At 44.1% G+C, this 20170-nt stretch overlaps 2 protein-coding genes across 3 annotated transcripts in view; one reads left to right on the forward strand and one right to left on the reverse strand.

Annotated features, from left to right (window-relative positions):
- C8A (complement C8 alpha chain) overlaps positions 1 to 2637 on the forward strand; it is a 63474-nt gene extending 60837 nt beyond the window's left edge. Inside the window, exon 11 of the mRNA XM_003891953.4 lies at positions 1985 to 2637. Coding sequence (XP_003892002.1) covers positions 1985 to 2136 — 152 coding nt within the window. The 3' untranslated portion in view covers positions 2137 to 2637. The remainder of the gene's footprint in view (positions 1 to 1984) is intronic.
- Positions 2638 to 13090: 10453 nt separating this feature from the next.
- C8B (complement C8 beta chain) overlaps positions 13091 to 20170 on the reverse strand; it is a 37527-nt gene continuing 30447 nt past the window's right edge. For both annotated transcript variants that reach the window (XM_021942085.2, XM_021942091.2), the window contains 3 exons: positions 17716 to 17869; positions 16191 to 16259; positions 13091 to 13934 (listed from right to left, as the gene is read on the reverse strand). In XM_021942085.2, coding sequence (XP_021797777.1) covers positions 13780 to 13934; positions 16191 to 16259; positions 17716 to 17869 — 378 coding nt within the window. In that variant the 3' untranslated portion in view covers positions 13091 to 13779. The remainder of the gene's footprint in view (positions 13935 to 16190; positions 16260 to 17715; positions 17870 to 20170) is intronic.

Raw genomic sequence — 20170 nt, forward strand, 5'->3', positions numbered from 1 at the left:
GAAAAAATAACTAAGCCTTATTAGTAACAGCCATTATAGCAGCATGTATATGAACTCATTTATTTTCCCAACAACCTTATGACATAAATGCTATTATGAGTCCCAATTTACAGATGAGGAAACCAGGGCAGAAGGAAGGTTGGATAATTTGCTCAAGGTCACCTAGCTGGGGAATGAAAGAGCCAGGATTTGGACCCGGGACCCAATCTCTTAACCATTACACCCTACTGAGTCACATCCTAAGAGTGAGGAAATTTGGGGAATAAGAGTAGAGGGTCTAAGACAACTTCTGTAAGTATCATCTCGGGGAGTGGAAAGTGGAGTATGTACCAGTTCATGGTTATCAACCTGGCCTAGCTTAAAGGAACAGATGTGAGCCTTGCCAGAGTAATTTAATTATAGCACTCCAAGGGCCCTCAGAACCAGTGACTTGCTAGGATCCCTGTCCATACAGCATAGAGACAAGGAGAAGAGGGAGTGTGGGCTACCCAGACGTGCCTCTCCATGGTCCAGTGTCAGGCTCAGTGGCAGGCAGGCTGAGACACCTGCACATATGGTAGGCATCAGAGAAGGTGTGGGCATTACATAATGATCTGCAGGAAGGGATGAGACAGAGGGCTGCTCTCAAGGTCCCATTCCTCCTGCATTCAGTTGCAGGCAGTGCACTTAGTTCATTGCAGGCAGCTCATCGCACTCCATCAACCTGGTTCCAAGCAAGGTGTGGACATCAGGTGGCCTTGGGGCTATCATACTGAATTTTCAGCCTGTTGGAGACTAGGCTGGCAAGGAAGTCTGAGGCAGGGCAGTCAAATTCCATGGAGGCCCATTACAGTCCCTGGGAATTTTCCCAGCAAACCTTTGCCTATGGGGACCAAGGCACAGAGGTGGGAGAAAGAGACAGAGAGCCTTGCTGTGGCTGCCCCATCAGGGAGTATAATTACAGAGCTGGAAGGAACTTGGAGATAACCCAATCCAATGATATTCACACTGTGATCTGAGGAGCCTTGGGGTCTCAGAGCTGCCCCAGCGGAGGAGGGCGAGCCTGACAGACATCCAGCTTCAAATAGAGCAGCTCCACTTTCATCTGACTTCGAGGTTGGGGTCCACGTAAGATTTCATTTAGGAAAAATGAAATTGTGATGAAAAAAATAATGATTGAAAAAAACCCATTGGATTAGTCCATCCTTCTCATATGATAGTGTCCAAAACTCAGGCCGAGCCCCAGGCTAGGCAATTCTCTGAGCTAGATTTCCAGATAGTCCATGGTCAGTGCATGTTTTCAGATGCTCTGTGCAGAGAGCCTGCCACCCTCTGCGCCTCTGTTACCAGAGTCTGAGGGGGTTTGATTTGCAGATCCTCATACAAAAGCTTAGCAATCCTCTCCAGGGTGGTGCCCGGCCAAATCTTTTCTCTGACTCCCCAGCGGGGTGGTGCTCCCCGTTCTCCACACCCTCCAGTGACTCTGTGTCATTCTTCCAACGGAGCACACCTTCTGCCTCCCTCCGCTATCCATCTTCCATGGAACGGCAGATTCCAATTTCATGAGATGGGCTCCCAGTGGCCTCTTCTCACTCCATCCAGAGTTTCAAATTAAGTGCACAGCAGTGAGCACAGAGGTCTTGGTTGGCTACCTGAAGGCATTTCCCCAAGGAGGGATTGCAGACCACTTTCAGGCAACAGGATGGCCCTCCCTCCTTAGTAGTAGCTCTGCAACCCCCTGGGCAGAGCCCCCAGGGACAATGAAAAGCCTGTCTGCCATGGTCTCCACAGTGAAACTGCCCTTGCTACATCCGGACTAGCAAAGAAGCAAAGACCCTATGTGCCTTATCCGTAGGTACCTCCAACAAGCTGCAGTCAACCAAAGGAGGGGAGGCCAGTCTGTCTCCCAAGGTTCCCACCCCACCCCTCCCTGTTCATCACCAGACAGGCACTTCCTTCTTGACCATATGCTAACCTCCTCCTCCCTGGGAAACCTCCTCCGCAGGAGCCAAAGCAGATGGGAGCTGGAGTTGCTGGAGCTCCTGGTCTGTGTGCAGAACAGGCACCCAGGAAAGGAGAAGAGAGTGTGACAATCCCGCGCCTCAGAATGGAGGGGCCTCGTGTCCAGGGCGGAAAGTACAAACGCAGGCTTGCTGAGGGCCTCTGAGCACGGGCTGGACCAGATGCTGTGAATCGCCCCTGCACTGACTATTGGATAAAGACTTCTTTCGACTGAGAGACAATGAAAATCAGTACACTTTTTTCTTTGTTCTGCCAGCTTCCAGGCCTAAGACTAGGTTTTGCTATCTACAGCCAACTACTCTATTACTTACAAAACTCAATCATTTTATTCAGCAACTGGATGTTGACTGTTAACTAGAAGCTCTGTCCTGCTCACAGCACCTTGGATCATCAAAAAAATAAAGTAAAATAGAAAACTGAGAAAACTTAATCCATGACCAGGGAGAACTTACAGAATGTTAGAGACAAAGCAAGCAGACACCTGAAACAATCAACGCCCAATTAAACAAAGTAGGATGAGAATTCTCTTAGTTCTTTGATAACAGTATTTGTTCTTTCATGGAAACATTATTAATTGGTAGGGTAAGCAGACACTCTGAAATAATGAGAAAAATATTAAAAATTGAGTTATTTCAATTTTCCTTCATTTGAACTCATTTATTAATTCAATTAATCTCTCTAGTTCCCTTAAGTTCTTACCACAAATGTGACATTTCTTCTAATTATTTTCTTATGGAACACTTCTTTTCCTTCATTGCAATTTTCATAACTAGTAATTATATTATCTTAGTCTATTTGGGCTGCTATAACAAAAAGCCATAAACTAGGTGGCTTATAAACAACAGAAATTTATTTCTCACAGTTCTGGAGGCTGGGAAGTCCAAGATCAAGGCAGATTCAGTGTTTGGTAAGGGCCCACTTCTTAGTTTTTACAGGACTGTCTTACTGCTGTGTCCTTACATGGCAGAAGGGGCTAGGCAGTCTCTTAGGTCCGTTCTTTAAGGGCACTAATCCCATTCATGAGGGCTCCATTCTCATGACCTAGTCGCTTTCTGAATTTCCCACCTCCTCATGCCATCACTTTGGGGTTAGAATTTCAACATTTGAATTTTGAAGGGACCATGTTCAGATCATAGCATATATATTTAACCCCACATCTCCTGTGACTATTTAAGATCTATCTCTTCCTAAGAGATAATAATCTTGAGGGCAGAAGTCAAGTTTGTTTTGTTTAGCACTGTAGCCCCTGAGGTCAGGCTTGTGTCTTACATGTAGCAGGGACTTAGTAAGTAGCTGTGATTAAATAAGTGAATGAATTGAAGAGTCAGTTCATAGATGAGGAGCACATTGGTCAGCCTCCCAGAGTGGAGAGTGGATTTGAAGAGGCCAGCTAGTGACAATCAATCCACCTTCTCCAACCCATCTCTAGGGGAGGCCAATCACACCAGCCAGCCTCAGAATCCCACAGCACTCCAGTCATGCCTCGAATAGAGAACATTTTAGGTAGCACTGAATTTTCTGTTTATCCATCAGTTTCCTGTATTAGATTGTGAGCTCCTTGAAAGCCAAATCTACAATCCTAGTGCATAGTAGGTACTCAAGAAACGTCTGGTAACTAACATATATATTGATGCTTCAAGTCATTCCACAGTCCTCAATCTTGTTAAAGTAAGAATAAGAATTATGTATACGAAACAACTAGAGGAGACTTTAGGGAAATTAATTGTTGAGTTAAAGCTAAAATATGTAGCACACAAAATAAGTGCTGAAGGAGGCCAGGTAGGAGAGAGATTTACCTTTCCATGAGTGTGTGTATTGTGGATGGCATGGGGCTTGCCCCAGGCCCTGAAGGACTTTTCAAGTAGGCAAAGAGGGAGGAGATCTCTCAGACAGAAATTCAACATGAGACAAAGTCTGAAAGTGAGAAAGACAATTGAGGGTGTGTGCAGGTGCGTATGTGTCAGGAATGGGGAGTGGGGAAAATAATGCATGTAAATAAAATAAGGCATATAAAACACTTGGCACCATGCCTGTCATACAGGACATTATTAGCCTCACCCTTATCATCATCATTATTAAGACTATTATTAATTAAAGAATGTGATTTAGAAGTTGATTTCTGAACTCTTTAGATCTTCTGTCTGAGAAAAGAAAAAAGACTCTTATTGCCTTCCATCCTGTCATTAATTTGCTTTTTGCTTTTTAACTTATATTAATAATTAACCTACATTCATTATTTACTGAGTAGTGGCAGTTTCATGCTAGAAAGTGACCAAGGGCCAAATTGACCAGGCCACGTGAGCACTTTAAAGAGAGCATTTGATCTTGACCTAAAAACAGTGGTTCTTAAACTTGGTTGTATGTTACAATCACCTGAGGAGTTTTTAAAACCCTGATGTCTACAGGCTGCACCCCAAACCAATTAAATCTTAATCACTGGGGGTAGGGACCAGACATCCGTAGTTTTTCGGGTTTTCTTTTGTTGGTGTTTTTTGTTTGTTTTGAGACAGAGTCTCCAGGCTGGAGTACAATGGTGTAATCTTGGCTCAATGCAACCTCTGCCTTTGGGGTTCAAGCGATTCTCTTGACTCAGCCTCCTCAGTAGCTGGGACTGCAGGTGCACGCCACCATGATGCCCAGCTAATTTTTGTATTTTTAGTAGAGATGAGGTTTCGCCATATTGGTCAGGCTGGTCTCAAACTCCTGACCTCAGGTGATCCACCCACCTCGGCCTCCCAGAGTGCTGGGATTACAGACGTAAGCCACTGTGCCTGGCCTGACAGCCTTAGTTTTAAAAGTTCCCCAGGTGATTCCAAGTGCAGCCAAGCTTGAGGCTCCTGAGAGTGGAGGAATCATTATATGTGCATGGGGAACGGGGTCTGTGACAAAACAAAAAGGCAGAGACAGCAAGGTTATTTGTGCTATTTTAACTAGTCCTGTGCAAGATCTCTTAAGGTTTATTTTCTGTGCCCTATTGTGCAGCCAAGAAACTGAATCTCAGCAAGGTTGAGCCTCATGGGCCACAGAGCAGGCCAGGGTTTGAACACGTCAAACACATGCTTCCATTTCCTCCACCCACCCTTTCCTCTTGTCTGTCGGTGGAGGGATTTGGAGAATAGTGTGTGGGGCACAGGGGAGGGAAAGAAACCAGAGGCAGGGAGGCTCATCAGGAGGTAAGTGTAGTAATCTGGGCAAAAGATGAGAACTTTGAGATGAAGTAATTGCCTGAATCATCTGTGAGCCAAAACCACCGGCTGAGCAAAGCCATCTTCCTATCTTCTGAGCCAGAGAACCCAAGCCAGCATCTGTCCCACTCCTCTGAGGATGCTACATCCCCAGGAGCTTTAAAAATTAAAATACAGTGGCAGTTTCAAGCATAGCAACCCTTTACTACATCAGCAGCTTTCCCTCTTCAAGAATGGCTCTCACAAAGCAAAAAGCATAAAGCTCATCCAATGCATTTTCCCTTAGGTCTTTTCAGAAGATCTATAATCTAAGGTTTTATAGGTAGTGGGTGTAAATACATGGTTTAAAGATATAATCTTCAGCTTGACAAGGTGTCTTTTGAAAAGTAAATTAATGACAGAATAAAAAGCAATAAGGAGAGGCTTTTTTCTTTTTTTTTCTTCTTTGTGAGAAAGGAAGATCTAAAGAGTTCAGCACTCAATGAATCTCTTCTGAACTATATGCCTTTAGGGTGAAGAAAATGGACAGAGAGAAAGGGTAGGCTTCAAAAGCCACATTGCAGAAATGAGAGATGGCAAAGTGAAGCCATTGAGTGCCGTGAGAGGAAGGGGATGTGATATGGATTAGAGCAATGGCATGAAGAAAATTTATGGTGCTACTCCTTCACTTCAGAAATGGGCAAAATACTCGCTGGAGATCTCTTGTGCAGGCCCCATCTGGGTGCTGGAGGTTCAGAAAAGGATCAGACATGGTCCCATCCCTGGAAGAATGCAGTCTGGTACAGCAGAACTGTGAACAATGGCAATAGGTCCCAGGCGTCAGGGAAGCCCAGGGACCTCTCGGGGATAACCAGCTGTGGGAGCAGGGCAGGCAGCCAGGACATGGCCAGCAGAATCTCAGACACAATGAGAGCTGGAGCATCAAAGAAAGCAGAAGGAGGGGCCCGATTGTGCAGGGGAATGGTGTCAAGTGACAGAGCTGGAAAACCAGGAGATAGAGTGTGGGGCAATTTTTGCTCAGCAATTTGGGTAATGATGCTGGAGTTTGTCAGGCTGGAGATGACTGAGTTTGGAATTCCAGTTTGGTCACTGGGCCTTTCCTGAGGGCAGCCAGTGCTTGGTCCCAGGGAGATTCCTACAGACAGCCCCTTTCCTGATTACCCTGGGCTACTCTTGGGCTTTCAGCAAGCCCACAGCTATTGTTATAAAGGCCACAAATTTCAAACTGGATTCATAAAGCACATCTCTAAGGCTGTTGTACCCCTCCACCTTTATCTCTCTGTTCAGACTCTATGAGCCAATTGTGTTAGAAATCTATTGCCCCTGATGTGAGGAACAAAGATCTGTGTAACTAGCCTTTGACTCCCTCTCATTTCCTTCCCTTCAGTTCTTCTCTCAATGATACTGCTCCAGTCATGCAGGCCCTTTTGCCATTCCTCATGCACACCAGACCCTCCCCTCCTCAGGACCTTTGCACCTGCTGTCCTCTCTGCCTGAGATGCTCACCATCTAAATGAGCTCATCCACAGCTCACTTCCTCATTTCATTCAAGTCTTTGCTCAAGTGTCACCTCTGCAAAGACATTATCTGTCCACCCTGTGTAAAGAGGCTCACCCTTTTCATTTATTTTTCTCATACAGAATTACCATTACCTGACATTATAGATTTGTTTGTTTGTTCTTTTTTTCTTCTCATATGTTATGGACTGCATGTTTGTGTGCCCCCAAATTCCTATGTGGAAATCCTAATCCCTAATGGGATAGTATTAGGAGGTGGGGCCTTTGGGAGTGCTTAGGTCATGAAGATGGAGTCCTCATGGTGTGATTAGTGCCCTTATAAGGACAGACACCAGAGAGCTTGCTTCTCTCTGCAACCTGCCATGTGAGGGATACAAGAAGATAGTGGTCTGCAAACCAGAAAGAGTGACTCATCAGACACTGAATGGGCTGGCACCTTGCTCTTGGAATTGCCAGTGTCCAGAAGTGTGAGAAATAAATGTCTGTTGTTTAAGCCATCCAGTTTATTGTCTTCTTCTACAGCAGTCTGAAATGACTAAGACAGTACGACTCCCCCCATTATTAAGCAAGCCTTTTCATGGTTAGATCCCCAGTACCAAATAGTATTTAGCCTTAGTAGGGATTCAGTAAACATTTATTGAATTAAAGAACTATTTCCAATTTAGTTCCCCAAATAGGTCAGGCCTTCTGCTGCCTCCAGCTTTTGCACATACTACTCCTGGAAGAACTACCCGACTCCCACTTCTCAGCTCTCATCTTCTCCTAGCCCCTCACCAGCACTTTCCTGGGCATAGGTTAAGGTGTCCATTCATCCAGAAAACCAACCTTGACCCCTTCCATTACCCCACACTTCATCAGGTCCTCTTCCCTCACACAGCTCTGTATTCCAGCACTTTCCATGCTCCATCCCTGTAGCCTAGTTGTGTGTCTACCCCACCCAGTGACTTCTTACAGGGCAAGTGGGGAATCCTATTTACCGTTGAAGCCCTAGCACCTAGCATCATACTTGGTACATAGGAATTTTCCAGGGAAAGTTTGTTGGCTGCTGTTGTCTCTGGTTTCTCTGTGCTGGAGGCAAAGACTCTAGAATGGTTTTAGTGTCTAGCCTGCAGAAACTTGTGAGAGGAAACCTAATGAAAGACACTTTCACAGGACTCCTGAGTCCTGCAACCTTCTTGGTATGTCAGAGGACAGCCGAGCCCACACCGTTCCTGAAGGCTGCACAAATTCAAGAGAGAGCCCACCCTTTTCACCTTAGTGAAGGGAAGTCCATCAAATCGAGTTAAAAATTCCTCATTCACGGTCTTAGGATTTCCCCTGGGAGAGATAAAGGAAAATATGTTTCCCTTCTATATTAACAGCCTAAAATGTGAGACAAATCCTCGCGTCCTAACCTGTTTATAACAAATGAACTCTGCTGACCAGTGGCATGATACATGTCTGACAGGTCTATTTATCCATTCTATTTCTTTAGAGATAGCAGCTAAGAAGTTTTATCTATGATTTGTCTCCCTCCCCAGTTCCCATTTTCCTAACCAAGCATGTGGAGCAAGCATTTGATGGATGGGCGGTGTTTGGGATAAAAGGGGCCAGAATCAGATAGTTTTCAGGATGTGAGCAAACTGGCTTATTAACAAGGAGTCATCTGGCAGGAGGTGGTGAGGGAAGGAGGAGTGAATATAAACAATGGCCAATGATGGATGAAGGAACACCTGGGGTTGCAAGGTGTAGACTCGAGATAACTGGTGGATGCAGCCAGTAGCGATAATGGAAGTACCCAGCCTCCGGCACGGCCTCCTACACAGAGGTGAATGTCAGACTAGCCACTTGACTCCCTTTGACAATCCTCTGAGAATTCCTCACTATAAATGCAATCACTATTTCTTTTCGTTCTTTTGGTGAAATGCATCCACCTGCCCAAAGGGACAGATGCTAGGCAGGGTAAAAAGAGGCAGAAGTTAGGTAGGACTGTTTTGTTCAGCACCCAAGAATGTTAATCCTCACACTTGTGCCCTGAAGATTAACAGTCTCATTTTCTGACGAGGACACTGAGGCCAAGAAAGGAAAAGTGACTTGATTCAAGCCACACAGCTAGGAAGTAATGGCGTTGGGTGTTACACCTGTCTGTCTACTGCAAAACCTTCCAAACCTGCTCAGTTTCTCTGCTGCAGGGATGTCAGATGAAGGGCCTTTCTCTGCCCCTTCTATGTAAGCAGGCAGGTGGGCATTTGCCCTACAGATGAAGCTGGATCTACCTCTGCTGTTGTGGGAGACATGAGGACAGAGGCTGCAGCTCTTGGACTGAGCTCTGCTGCTTTCAAACTGTGTGGTCTTGGGCAAATCACTCAGGTTCTCCGAGGCTCTGTCTCATCACCTGTCAAAGGCAGATAATAAATCCTTCCTGTTGCAGGCATTGAGAGGATTAAGCTGGATTAGGTATGTGAAAGTTCTTTGTAACTGGTAATGCCCTCTGCAAATATTAGTTGTTATGCTGACACATTTTTTCTTAATAACCCAGAGCTTGGGATATAAAAATCATCCATGTCCTTTATTAAGACATTCCCTAGGAGCTAAGCTATTTTATGTCTTTTTGTTCTTGTATGATATAGTGGGTTTTACACTGAAATGTCTGTAAAGCAGTTTTAAATGACCTAAAAAATAACCAAACTGTGGTTCTTGTTGATGTTTTGAAAATCCCTGGAAATGATGATAGTAATGACATAGCTAATTATGGAATGCTTACTAGGTTCAGGGTGCTCTCCTAAATGCAGTAATTCATATAATGTTCACAACACCCTAGGAGGCTGACACTGCCACCATCCCCATCTTACAAATGAGGAAATGGAGACACAGACAGGTACATAACTTGTATAAGGCCACAAGGCATTAAGTCACAGAGCCAGGCTTCAAACGTCAGCAGTCTGGCTTCCAAGCACTATGCTGTTTGGCCTGTCTCTATGCTGTCCTTCCAGTTTTGCCTAAGAGGTTGTGACAACACCCCCAGTATCTCCATAAACAGATCCCTGAGTTTCTGAATACCTCATTATTGGAATCTGGCCTAACATTTAAGAATGATAACTCAAAGAAGAAAATACAACATAGAAAAATCTGATTTGTGCCAACATTCAATAAACAGAGAATCTCAAAGACCTAATATGCCCTATGCTAATGTGTTGCCATTAGGTTTTTTTGTGGCCATTCTAGGTTTAAAACTAATGTAGAGATGAGAACACTGAGGGTGAAGCAGAATGTTGCAAGATGATTTTTTTCAGTTCCTCTTTCCTACCTCTGCCACGTAGTAGGCAGGCCTTTTAAAATCTCTTGAGCCTTGGTTTTCTCATCAACCTGTCAACGTGCTTCTCAGCTTTGCTCCACTAAGAATTGCAGAGATTTTGTTCCCTTCCTTGGCAGAGCTTCCTTGGGGATTCCTGGCTGTCCCCAGGAGGTGTCAACAATAAAATCTCCAAACAGGTATTATCAGTCCCTTCATGACATCAGCTGTTTTTTCTTCCCTTTTATTTCACTTTGCTCTTGCACTGCTGCCCACAAAGCCAGTTGAAAGTGCCTATCCTTCACTACTATATGGGTTGCCCCTATCGTAGGGGTTGCTCTGCCCCTCCGCTCATGATACCACTATCATGTACCACAAATTCACTAAAGGTTCTCACCAGCATGAGAAAGTTCTTCCCTAGGCCCTACTTATTCCTTTCATTAATTCGTTAGTTACACAATTATTTATTGATGGTCTACTTGTGCCAGTCACTAAACTTAGAAGTTGGGATATATTAGCACAGTAGATACTGTCCCTGCCTTCATGGATGCCATATTTGAGAAAGAATAAGCAGCAAGTAAATTATACAATGTCTGCAAAGTCTAGAAACATTGGTGAGTAGACATGATGTCATTAAGGACATCTTCAATCTGTAAAACGAAATATTATCTCTATTTTCAGACTTTCAGACTTACTTCTATTATGATGGCAGAAGTACAGAGTGAAATGAAAACAGAGAGAGTAGACATCTCTCTCTTAACCTAATGGAAGCAAGGAAGGCTGTAGGAAAGAAGAGATAGCTGAGACCTGGAGGATGAGTGAGGAATTGGCCTCAACAGGAGGGCGAGTGGAGGGGCTGCTGTGTGCAAGATCCTATGACCAGTATGTTTTTACACCAAGGTGCAGATCATGAAGGTCACCAGGCTAATGTCCCCAAGGGCTTTCTGTGCCAGGCCCACTTTCTCCTGAGGACTTTTTTTTAATAAGTACTTGGGAGCAGGCCAGAGTCCTCTTCTTGAAGACAGAGATGACTTTTCCTTCTATCTGGATTCTCTGCCAGCAAGTGCTCTTTCTCCTGACCTCTGTATCCCATCCTAACTTCTATAGTTGACTCATTAGTCATAAGGATCGAGTTTCCATTCTAAGCTTTCTCTACTTGTCATCCAATGATCGTATTAATATCTACCTTATGAAATTCAGATGAAGATTAAATAACATAATGTAGGTTAAAAGACTTCATAAATTGGGAAGCACTCTATAATTGGCAGCTATTATTATTATTACTATTGTTAAACTAATTATAATAATTATTATTCCCACAGAAGTTATGTTATTAGTCCAAGGTCACACGAAAAGCCTCCCACTTGGACATTAAGCACATGGAGCTAAAAGCATTTCAAAGATTTATGTTCTGGGATACAAAAATCTCCCACATCCAGGCATCTTGTGCTGTGTTCAAGCTTCCAGGACCACAGCCAAACTGTCCTGCCTGGACTCTGCCCCTCGAATACTGCAGCTCCTTCACCGGTACACCAGTGAAAGCCACAGTTGCCAAGATTTTCCAAAAGCACAGTTTGCATTTATTTTGTTTAATTCTTGCATTATGTTTCAGCCTCCTCCAAAATGCATTTGTTTGCAGAAAGAGCCACGTGGGGAAGTTCAGCCTACAAATAAGAATATAATTATTACGCAGTTTAGCAATGCCTGGGCGTCACCCGGGTATTCACTGGTGCTCCGAAATTCAATTGTCGCTCCTTCAAGACCGTATTTAATAGGATAAACAATTTCTGCTAAATGCAATAAATGTGAACCTGGGCTGTCATCTCCATAATCAACTCAAATTTCCCATTAGAAACAGTGGCTGTGATTGAGATTCAGAATTTAATTTGGCAGCGCTCGCTTCAGCGTGCTAGTGTCAGCTTCATGGGAGCCTCCCATCAAGCAAAGACAGAACCGCTCTTCCCTGTCTCAGGGGAATCTTAAAAGAAGATAGATTATAACTCAAGAAAATTATACGGCTTCAGTATAATGAAAGAGATAAAACATTATTGGATTATCCTGTTGAAATAACAGCAGACAGCAAAGCAATAATATTAAACCAAACAAGGGCCCAGACCCGTCAGCTGAATTGCAGGGGCCACGGGGTTGCAGGAAGGCAGGCAGGATCACCGCACTTGCTGGAAGAACCCCTAGCAGTACAATAGAAGCTCCTTCTGATGGCTGTTCTATGGACTCAATTCCAGACAGCTGGTTGGGTGAGATTGCTGTGTGCCGGTAACCAAAGCTTGGTGTCACATGTTAAGGTCTCAGGCCCCAGCATCAAACCCCAGTGGTAAACTCCAAGCAAATGATTTGGCTGAAAATCAATGGGTTGAATCAATAGGATGAACCAATTCACCTTTAACCAACTGCTTTTTACTCCACCAACTTTATTTCAACAAATTCACCTGAAGTACTTAAATCAGACAGGAGGGGCCCAAGAGCAAAGAAAATCTTACAGGATGTTTTAATATGATGGAATGAATGAGAGAAATAAAGCTTAAATGCTCACTTGACAATCTAGAAAATCAAAATTTTATTTCTGGTAGCCCAGAGAAAAATTGTCTTATTCTCTTCTTCAAGCCTTCCGCCCTACCCCCAAAATGGTATTTGCACAAGGGCATAAGTGAGCAAAGTAGAATGTACAGACAGTTTCATGGGGGAGGTAGGGAACAGTTTATTTTGCACATTACCCCACAACCATCAACTTAAAATTCTCTTTCACGTGTTTCCTCTTCCAGCCACCATGATCTTCTCTTCTTTTTCAACTTTCTCTCCTTTTTCAACTTTCTCTCCTTCAGGGATCAGTTTCCCTGGCTCTTGTCTCCAGCTCAGGATCTTCCCTGGGAACCCACCTTGCCACTCCTTTATTAAGCACAACAATTCCACTCTGCCCCAGAACTCCTGCTTCCAACATGCACAATCACACCCTTCCTATACTCAGCATCAAAGTGAGCTGGGGGACCAGGATCCTCTCTCCTCAGAAGGGAGTGGCTGGAGATTTGTCAATCTCACACACACACACACACACACACACACACACACACACACACACAGAGACACAGACACAGACACAGTAATTTCTGTTGCATTTTATTTCATGAAAAACTCTTTGTTAATCAGATACTCATTTACTGAGAGGTAAGAGAGCATCATAGTTAAGAATTTAAAATTCTGGAGCCTGAATTTGCAGCCCAGGTCTGCCGCTTTCTAACTGTGTAACAATGGACAAATTGCTTAAGTGCTGTAAGCCTCAGTTCTCCCAGCTGTTCTGGCATCTACCTTATAAGACTGTCATGAGGACGGAAGGAATTAATACACAGAATCCATGGCTGACATATAGTAGTCATCCAATAAACAGGAACTACTATTATTATTGAACAAGACTTTGTACTCATCAAGGAAAGTACACAATATTCATTCATCGATTCATTATTAAGCACCTACTATATGCCAGTCGCAGCTAGAAAGTGGAAGTGAAATGTGAACAACTTCCAACACAATTCCTGGCTGGTAGTCAATATGAGGGAAATAAAGTTGTAGAGTGAGTAAGGTGAGGATTACAAAGATGCTTAAGCCTTTAACTCAGTATTTATTTAAATCAACTGGCATTTTGCAAGCTAATATCTTTATTTTAAACAGCCTGCATGGCACTGCCTTTTGCCCTCACATGAACCCCAGGTGGAAGCTGGTGTAGGGGTGAGCTGGCCTGAGTACTTGAGGGCTCAGAGCTCTCACAGTATGTAGCCCACTGCTGTATTATCTGCTAGGAGCAGTCAAGTGTTTCTGAAGCAGGGCCTGAGCAGGGGCTGCCCCCATTTTGAGGAGGTGGATTGTTACACTGCCTTTGTCTTGTCTTACGTCCTCCAGAGCATGAAGACCAACTTGACCAGCAATTCCACTTCCCATCAGTGGGGATATCTATAAGAAAGAAGGTCAACAAACATCAATTAGCCCTTCTTATATTCTGGTGCCTTACTGGGGTTGGGTGAAGTATGCAAGCCAAAAGGCTTTGGGAGTCTGAATCTCTAAGCTTCCTGCTGCAGTTGACTGGCCATCTTCCTGGCCATCGTACTTGTCATGCTCCTGCCTACCACAGGGCCTTTGCATAGGCTTTCCCCCTTGCCCAGAACACTCTTCCCTCCTCTACTCACCTGGTCAATCCAATTCACCCCTCAGATCTTAGTAAAAGTGTTATTTCCTTGGGAAAAGCTTATCTGACTCCCCAACTCCCTATCAGTTCCCTGTGACTCCTAACTTTCCATCAGTTCCCATATTTTAAGTTCTCTGAGCATTTTGTAGCAGTTGTTACAATTTAAACTTTAAAGAACTTTATGGGACAATTCAAATGATATTGGCCTTCCTTTCCAAAGCAAAATATCCATTGTGACAGGGGCTATATCTGATTTGCTCACCCAGCAGCTAGGCTGGCACACAGGAGGCCCTTGCTAAACATGTGTTGAGTGGATGAGTGGATGAATAAATAAATGAATGAATGGTTTCCAGTTTAGACAGATCCCAGCTATAGGATGCTGGACAGTTACCTTCTTCTCAGCCTATATAATGGAGCTGTGTTATCTACTATGAGCAATGGATGGTATAGATGAGGTGACAACAGACACCAGTGCTTTCCACATTCTGACACTTTGCTTTCACTTGAGGATTTTTGATTGTTGGTGAGATTGGCAAGTCATCAATCACTTCCATCATGATATATCGTGTGTCCAGCTATGCCACTACCTCACAGTGTAATTCTGGGTAAATTAAATAACTCTGGGCCTCTCCATTTGAAAAATAAGAGAGCTGGAGTGCATGGTTCCCAAGGGCTCCTCCAGCCAATAGGAACCCTGTGGTTGTGTGACTGCAGACTCACTGGGAAGACGACTGCTACGGGCATGGTTGAGGTGCAAGACGAGAGGGTGGACAACCTTGAGTGTTTCACTGGGAACATAAGAGTGCAGGCAGGAGTTATGATCAAAGGCTGTGGGGGCAGACCCACTGGACCTGAACCTCGGTTTCTATACTTCCTAACTGCGTGACTATTGGGCATGTTAGTGAGTGACCATTGAACCTCAGTTTCTTCATCCATAAAATGGGAATATCAATAATATCTACTTCATGGGGTTGTTGTGAGGATTAAAGAATTTAATATATATAAGATACAAAGTAACAATGTGCTCTTTAAAAAGCAACCAATGTTATCTTGCTTTTACAATGTGTAAGGTATCATTCCAAATGCTTTATATGCCTCGTTACAAACTCAAGACAACTCTATGAGGTAGTTAATATGATCATATTCATCTTACAGGCACAAAAACCGAGGCATAAAGAGGCCGAGCATCTTGCTCAAGGTCAGTTATTAAATGATGGAGATGGAATTTCAACTCAAGCTGAGTTCAAGCACTCAGCAAGGTGTCTAGTATATAGTAAAGTGTCCAGTAAATGTTCGTTGTTTGTTTTACATGTGCCATTTCCATATTGAACAGTATCACCAAAAAGTCACAGAAAGGAATAGAAGTGAGAGAGGAGTGAAAGGTTGAGAACTCTTCTGTGTTAAACTGGCCAAAGAATTTGAGAGCTGGAAGGGATCTAAATGATAGCCAAGTCTTTCATTTGTTAATTCAACTATTATCACTGAGCAGCAGCTGTGCCTGGCTACTCAGACACAGAGGTAAATGGGATATGGTCCCTACTCACAGGTGCAGGGGAGCTAGATAGACACATCAACCCAAAGTACAAGGCACAAAGAGCTATAATAGATACATGTTCAAAGTCCCGGGGGAGCCAGCAGGAGGAATTAGCTAATTCTTTGGGGATTAGAGGAATTTTTTACGGAGGAGGGGGCATCCATGCTGGAATTTGAGGGCTGAATAGGAGCATACTAAGCAGAAAAAGAGGGTAAGCATTCCAGAATGATCCAAAGAGATAGCTTACAAAAGCCACGCATTGATATTTCTCTAACATGAAGCACTCTGTGTTGTAAAAATAATGAAATGAGTAACAATCAATGCATCAGTTATTAAATGATGGAGGTAGAATTTCAACCCAAGCTGAGTTTAAGCAGGATGGATCTCGGGTTTCTTAGTATCCAGCCCCACAGTCCACACCCGCACCTTGCTCTTGTTCTGGTGAATTATTCTCTGGACCTCCCCAGAGTTCCTTTTCCAATCAACTTACTCTTCCGATAGGAGACCTCACAGGCTAGGCCTTGGGATCCAATAGGACAGATGCAGTCACAGCGTGATCCTGAGAAGACAAGGCAGAGAAAGTGTGAATCATGCCAGGTGGAGCAAAGAACTCCTGGAGCTCAGCCCTGCACATCACTGCAGTTCCATCAGGTTAAAACAGAGCACATATTTAGTTAAATAGCTTGCTAAGGGCAGGTTCAGTGCCAGGAGTACCTACTCCTTTCCTGAGGGCCTTTGCCATGAAGGGGTGTTTATTGCCATCCCTGGGAATACATAGAGTTGTTGAGGACAATTACTCATTAGCTGACATTTGACCCATTCTTAAATGCTTTCAGTGTCGGAAGCTACATTAGCAGTCACTGAGGCCAATTGTCATTGATGTTCAACTTCATCCCAAATAATTGCCTAGCCTAGGCTTGAATACCTCAAGGATGGGGAACTCATTACTCTTAGATGTCTCATCTGACTTTTGGCCAGTTCTGACTCCTTGGAAGTGATTCCCTATGCGAATTTGCAATCTGTCAAGGAACTTCTCATCTGAATCACAAGAAATCTCTTTACAGGATTGCCCACCATAGGTCAGGCCCTGCAAGCACCCCAGTCTCTGGCTCCATATTCTCCCTCACCTTCACTCTATAGCCTCAGGTGGGTCCAAGTTTCTGGGTCCAAATTTCACACAAGGCAAGGGAGAGTTCAGCAACCCTAGATTAAAATCTTGAGCTGATGAGCTGATTCCACTTGCTGCAGAACTAACCCTCACATAGGGGTCCTTGTGCTGATAGCAGAACTTCTAGGCCGTATGCTCTCACTTATGTCTTCTCTGCTCATGTCCATCCTGTCCAAAGAGCCAGAGACATATTCCTTAATCCCAGTCTGGCAACTGGACTCTTTCTGCCTGAGAGTATGCCTTCTTCTTTGTCCCTTCCATTGAGCTAACTTCATTCACATGGGCTCTGCCGTGACTCCAGCTGATTCCTGGGCTGGGATTTGCTGTAACCAGTTGCTCCTGATGCCCTGTTTTGTGTGCTGGGCTGGCCTCTTTTTTAGAGTCTTGCTAACCTATCACAACAGGAGCATAAGATCCCAGGCTTTCACCCCTCCCAGTCTGCCCTGCCCACTGCAGTGACCCCAGGCATGTCTCTTGAGTTTAACAATCAAGTTCTAGTGGCCCATCCTTGCTGCTACCCACAAATCTTATTACATATTAGTCAGGACATGCGCAAAGGGCTTCTCCTACTCAGCCCAGGCCATCTTCTGGGTAGAGACACTCTGAGTCTATTCCCACTCCTTGCTGTGGACCACAGGGTCTCAGCCTGCTCCTGTCTTCAGCTTAATGATGCTGTCACCCACAGTAACCCTTGGGGCTAGAACCCAGCTATACTGACAGCCAGAGTAGTTTCTCCTGGTGGACTAAATTCTGACTTCTTGGTAAATAGAAGCAGGCAAATGGCTGGCCCCCAGCCTGCTTCAGATTATGGCTTGCACCAGGGACACTGGCTGCCTGAAAGTAGTACCTTTCAGGACAGGGACTCCATTCCCTTGACAGGGAGCACAGTGGCAGGAACTAACTTCCTTCTGGAACTCCTCCAGCGCCTGCTTCATATTCTGCTTCACTGTGCTGGAATAGGCAAAATCTGTGGCTGTCACTAGTTCGTACAAAGGCTCCACCTGGAAAGAGAAAAGGGCATTTATTTAAAGAGAAAAACATTTATCAAGTAGAAGTGTAAAGCAAAACTACAAAGGAATGGACCGGGATCAGTGCACAGAGACCGCATGTGGGTTCCTATGAAACTAGATAGATCTCCCATCTTCTCTCTGCTTCCCCTTACCCGATATACACAAATTAGCTTACTCAAGTTCAGGTCAACAAACACTGAGAATGCTTACTAAGTGCTAGGCATTAAGCAAAGAAAAAAAAGGGTAAGATAAAATCCCTGCTGTCAAGGAACTCAGAATCGAGAGAGACAGAGACAAACATACCAACAGATGGTTACCACATGGTGGTTACAGGCAAGAGCAGAAACTTGCAGAAAGAAGCAGGTGAGAGCAGAAAGGAGTGGATGGTTCATCTATCTTTGGTGGGGCAGAGAAGGTGATTTTCCAGCAGCTCTTTGGAAGGATTATAGGAGTACCGTCCCAACATCACTATGCCCTCCAAACCTATCAAAATCATGCCCATCCTGCAAGAGTCACCATCAGGAACCTTCCAGAGCTCCAAAGCTCACAGGACACCTTCCCTCCATTAATCACTCAAGATACTGTCTGCACTACTCATCTGAAACAAATCCCAGGTTTTTTACTGCTCCTTTATAGTCAATACTGTTTTTTTTTTCTTTTTTTATGTGCAGAGTTCCTTTTTTTTTTTTTTCTTTTCTGATTAGATTGTAAGCTCCTGGAGATCAGGGCAATATCTCAGCTCTGTGTTTGGAGAGTCCAGCCCCCAGCTAAGTGAATATAGTGGCTGGATGGATGTAGGGGGATGGTAGGCCTCATTAAGGTGATGGCAGGAGGCGTGGATGAGAGGATTTGGCTGTCAGAAGCATAGAGGAAGAATCAGCAGATGCTGTTCACTTGGTGGGCATGGCCGTGTTTGAGAGGGAGATGTCACAGATAGATGTGGTATTGTTTGTGGGTTAGAAAAACCAGAGGCACAGACAGTCCAAATAGATAGTTTAAAATGTTCTATTCCTCTTGACTCAAGTTGCAACTCCAGGGCCAGGTTCCTCTCCAGCTTTTGCTTGTGATTCTGCCCTAATCCTGCCCTGGAGAGTTTAGGGTGTGTCTAAATGCAGGCAATCATGACTAATAGAAGCTTCCCTTGGGAAGAAAATTGCTTCCATTTCTTAATGCATCTGACGCTGACCTTCGCTCCAGTGGGCAAAGCAAGGCCCCTTGGTGGTCCCATTGTCTCACCATTTTGTGGTCAATGAATTGATCCAGAGGCTGTTTGCAGAACCATCCAACCTGCTGGCCACACAAGCGATGGGGGTGGGAGTTTGGAGACAGAAAGAGAGGAGCTTGCTTTACACCAATGAAGAGCTCCTCCAATAATCTGATTTTGCTCCCGAAGCACCTTAAAAGGCTGCCATTAACCACAAAGGCATTTTCCTACCAGCACTGAGATTTGCTGCAGGAGACAGAGGAAATCAGAGGCCAAACTGGAATGAACCTTCCATATGTACTGTGTCCTGGGAGCTGTGTGGAGGTCTACAAATATGATCCTACTTCGTCCTCACAAACTAGCAATTATCAGCCCCATTTTCAGGTGAGGCTAAGTAATTTGATCAATTCACAATATGGTATTACCAGAATTCGGTTCCCAAACCTGTGTTTTTCCTCCTACTTCACTGTGATTATTGATAAAAATGGCTTGATTATTCCCATTTACAATCTCCCTCCTAGGCTTCTCCAAATTTTGCAAGCTATGGTTTGACTTGCAAACAGCAACTCCTCAAGACTCCAAATTTCCTTTTTAAACTTAATATAGCACATTCATCTGTTCTTTGATTTGCTCCTCATTTTTTCCTGTCTTTTTTCTTCTCTCCTTTTGCTCCTCCCTCCTTACCTTTTGTCCTCCTTTTCTCTTTCTCTTTCTTTCCCACCTCTCCCCCAAATACACAATTCTAACCACTCACATTGATCATTGAATCCTTAGCACACCCGCCCTTGTGAAAATTTTCTTTTATCATATTGCTGCAAAGAACTGGTGAGCACCGCCTAAACTCTACACAAGTTTCTATACTAAACCTTGGTGTTCTTAGCGATAACAAATAATTATTACCATAGCTAGCATTTATTAGGTGCTGAATTAAATACTTCACATACATTATCTAACTTAATCTTTACAACAATCTTATGAGGTCGTTAGTCTTTTGTTTCCTTCTTGTACAGGTGAAAAAGCTGAGGCACAGAGACATTAAGTAGATTCACAAAAGTCACAAAGCTAGTGAGTGGTGGAAAAAGGATGTG

This window comes from Papio anubis, chromosome 1 (assembly GCF_008728515.1).
Source record: "Papio anubis isolate 15944 chromosome 1, Panubis1.0, whole genome shotgun sequence".
Classification (NCBI taxonomy): Eukaryota; Metazoa; Chordata; class Mammalia; order Primates; family Cercopithecidae; genus Papio; species Papio anubis.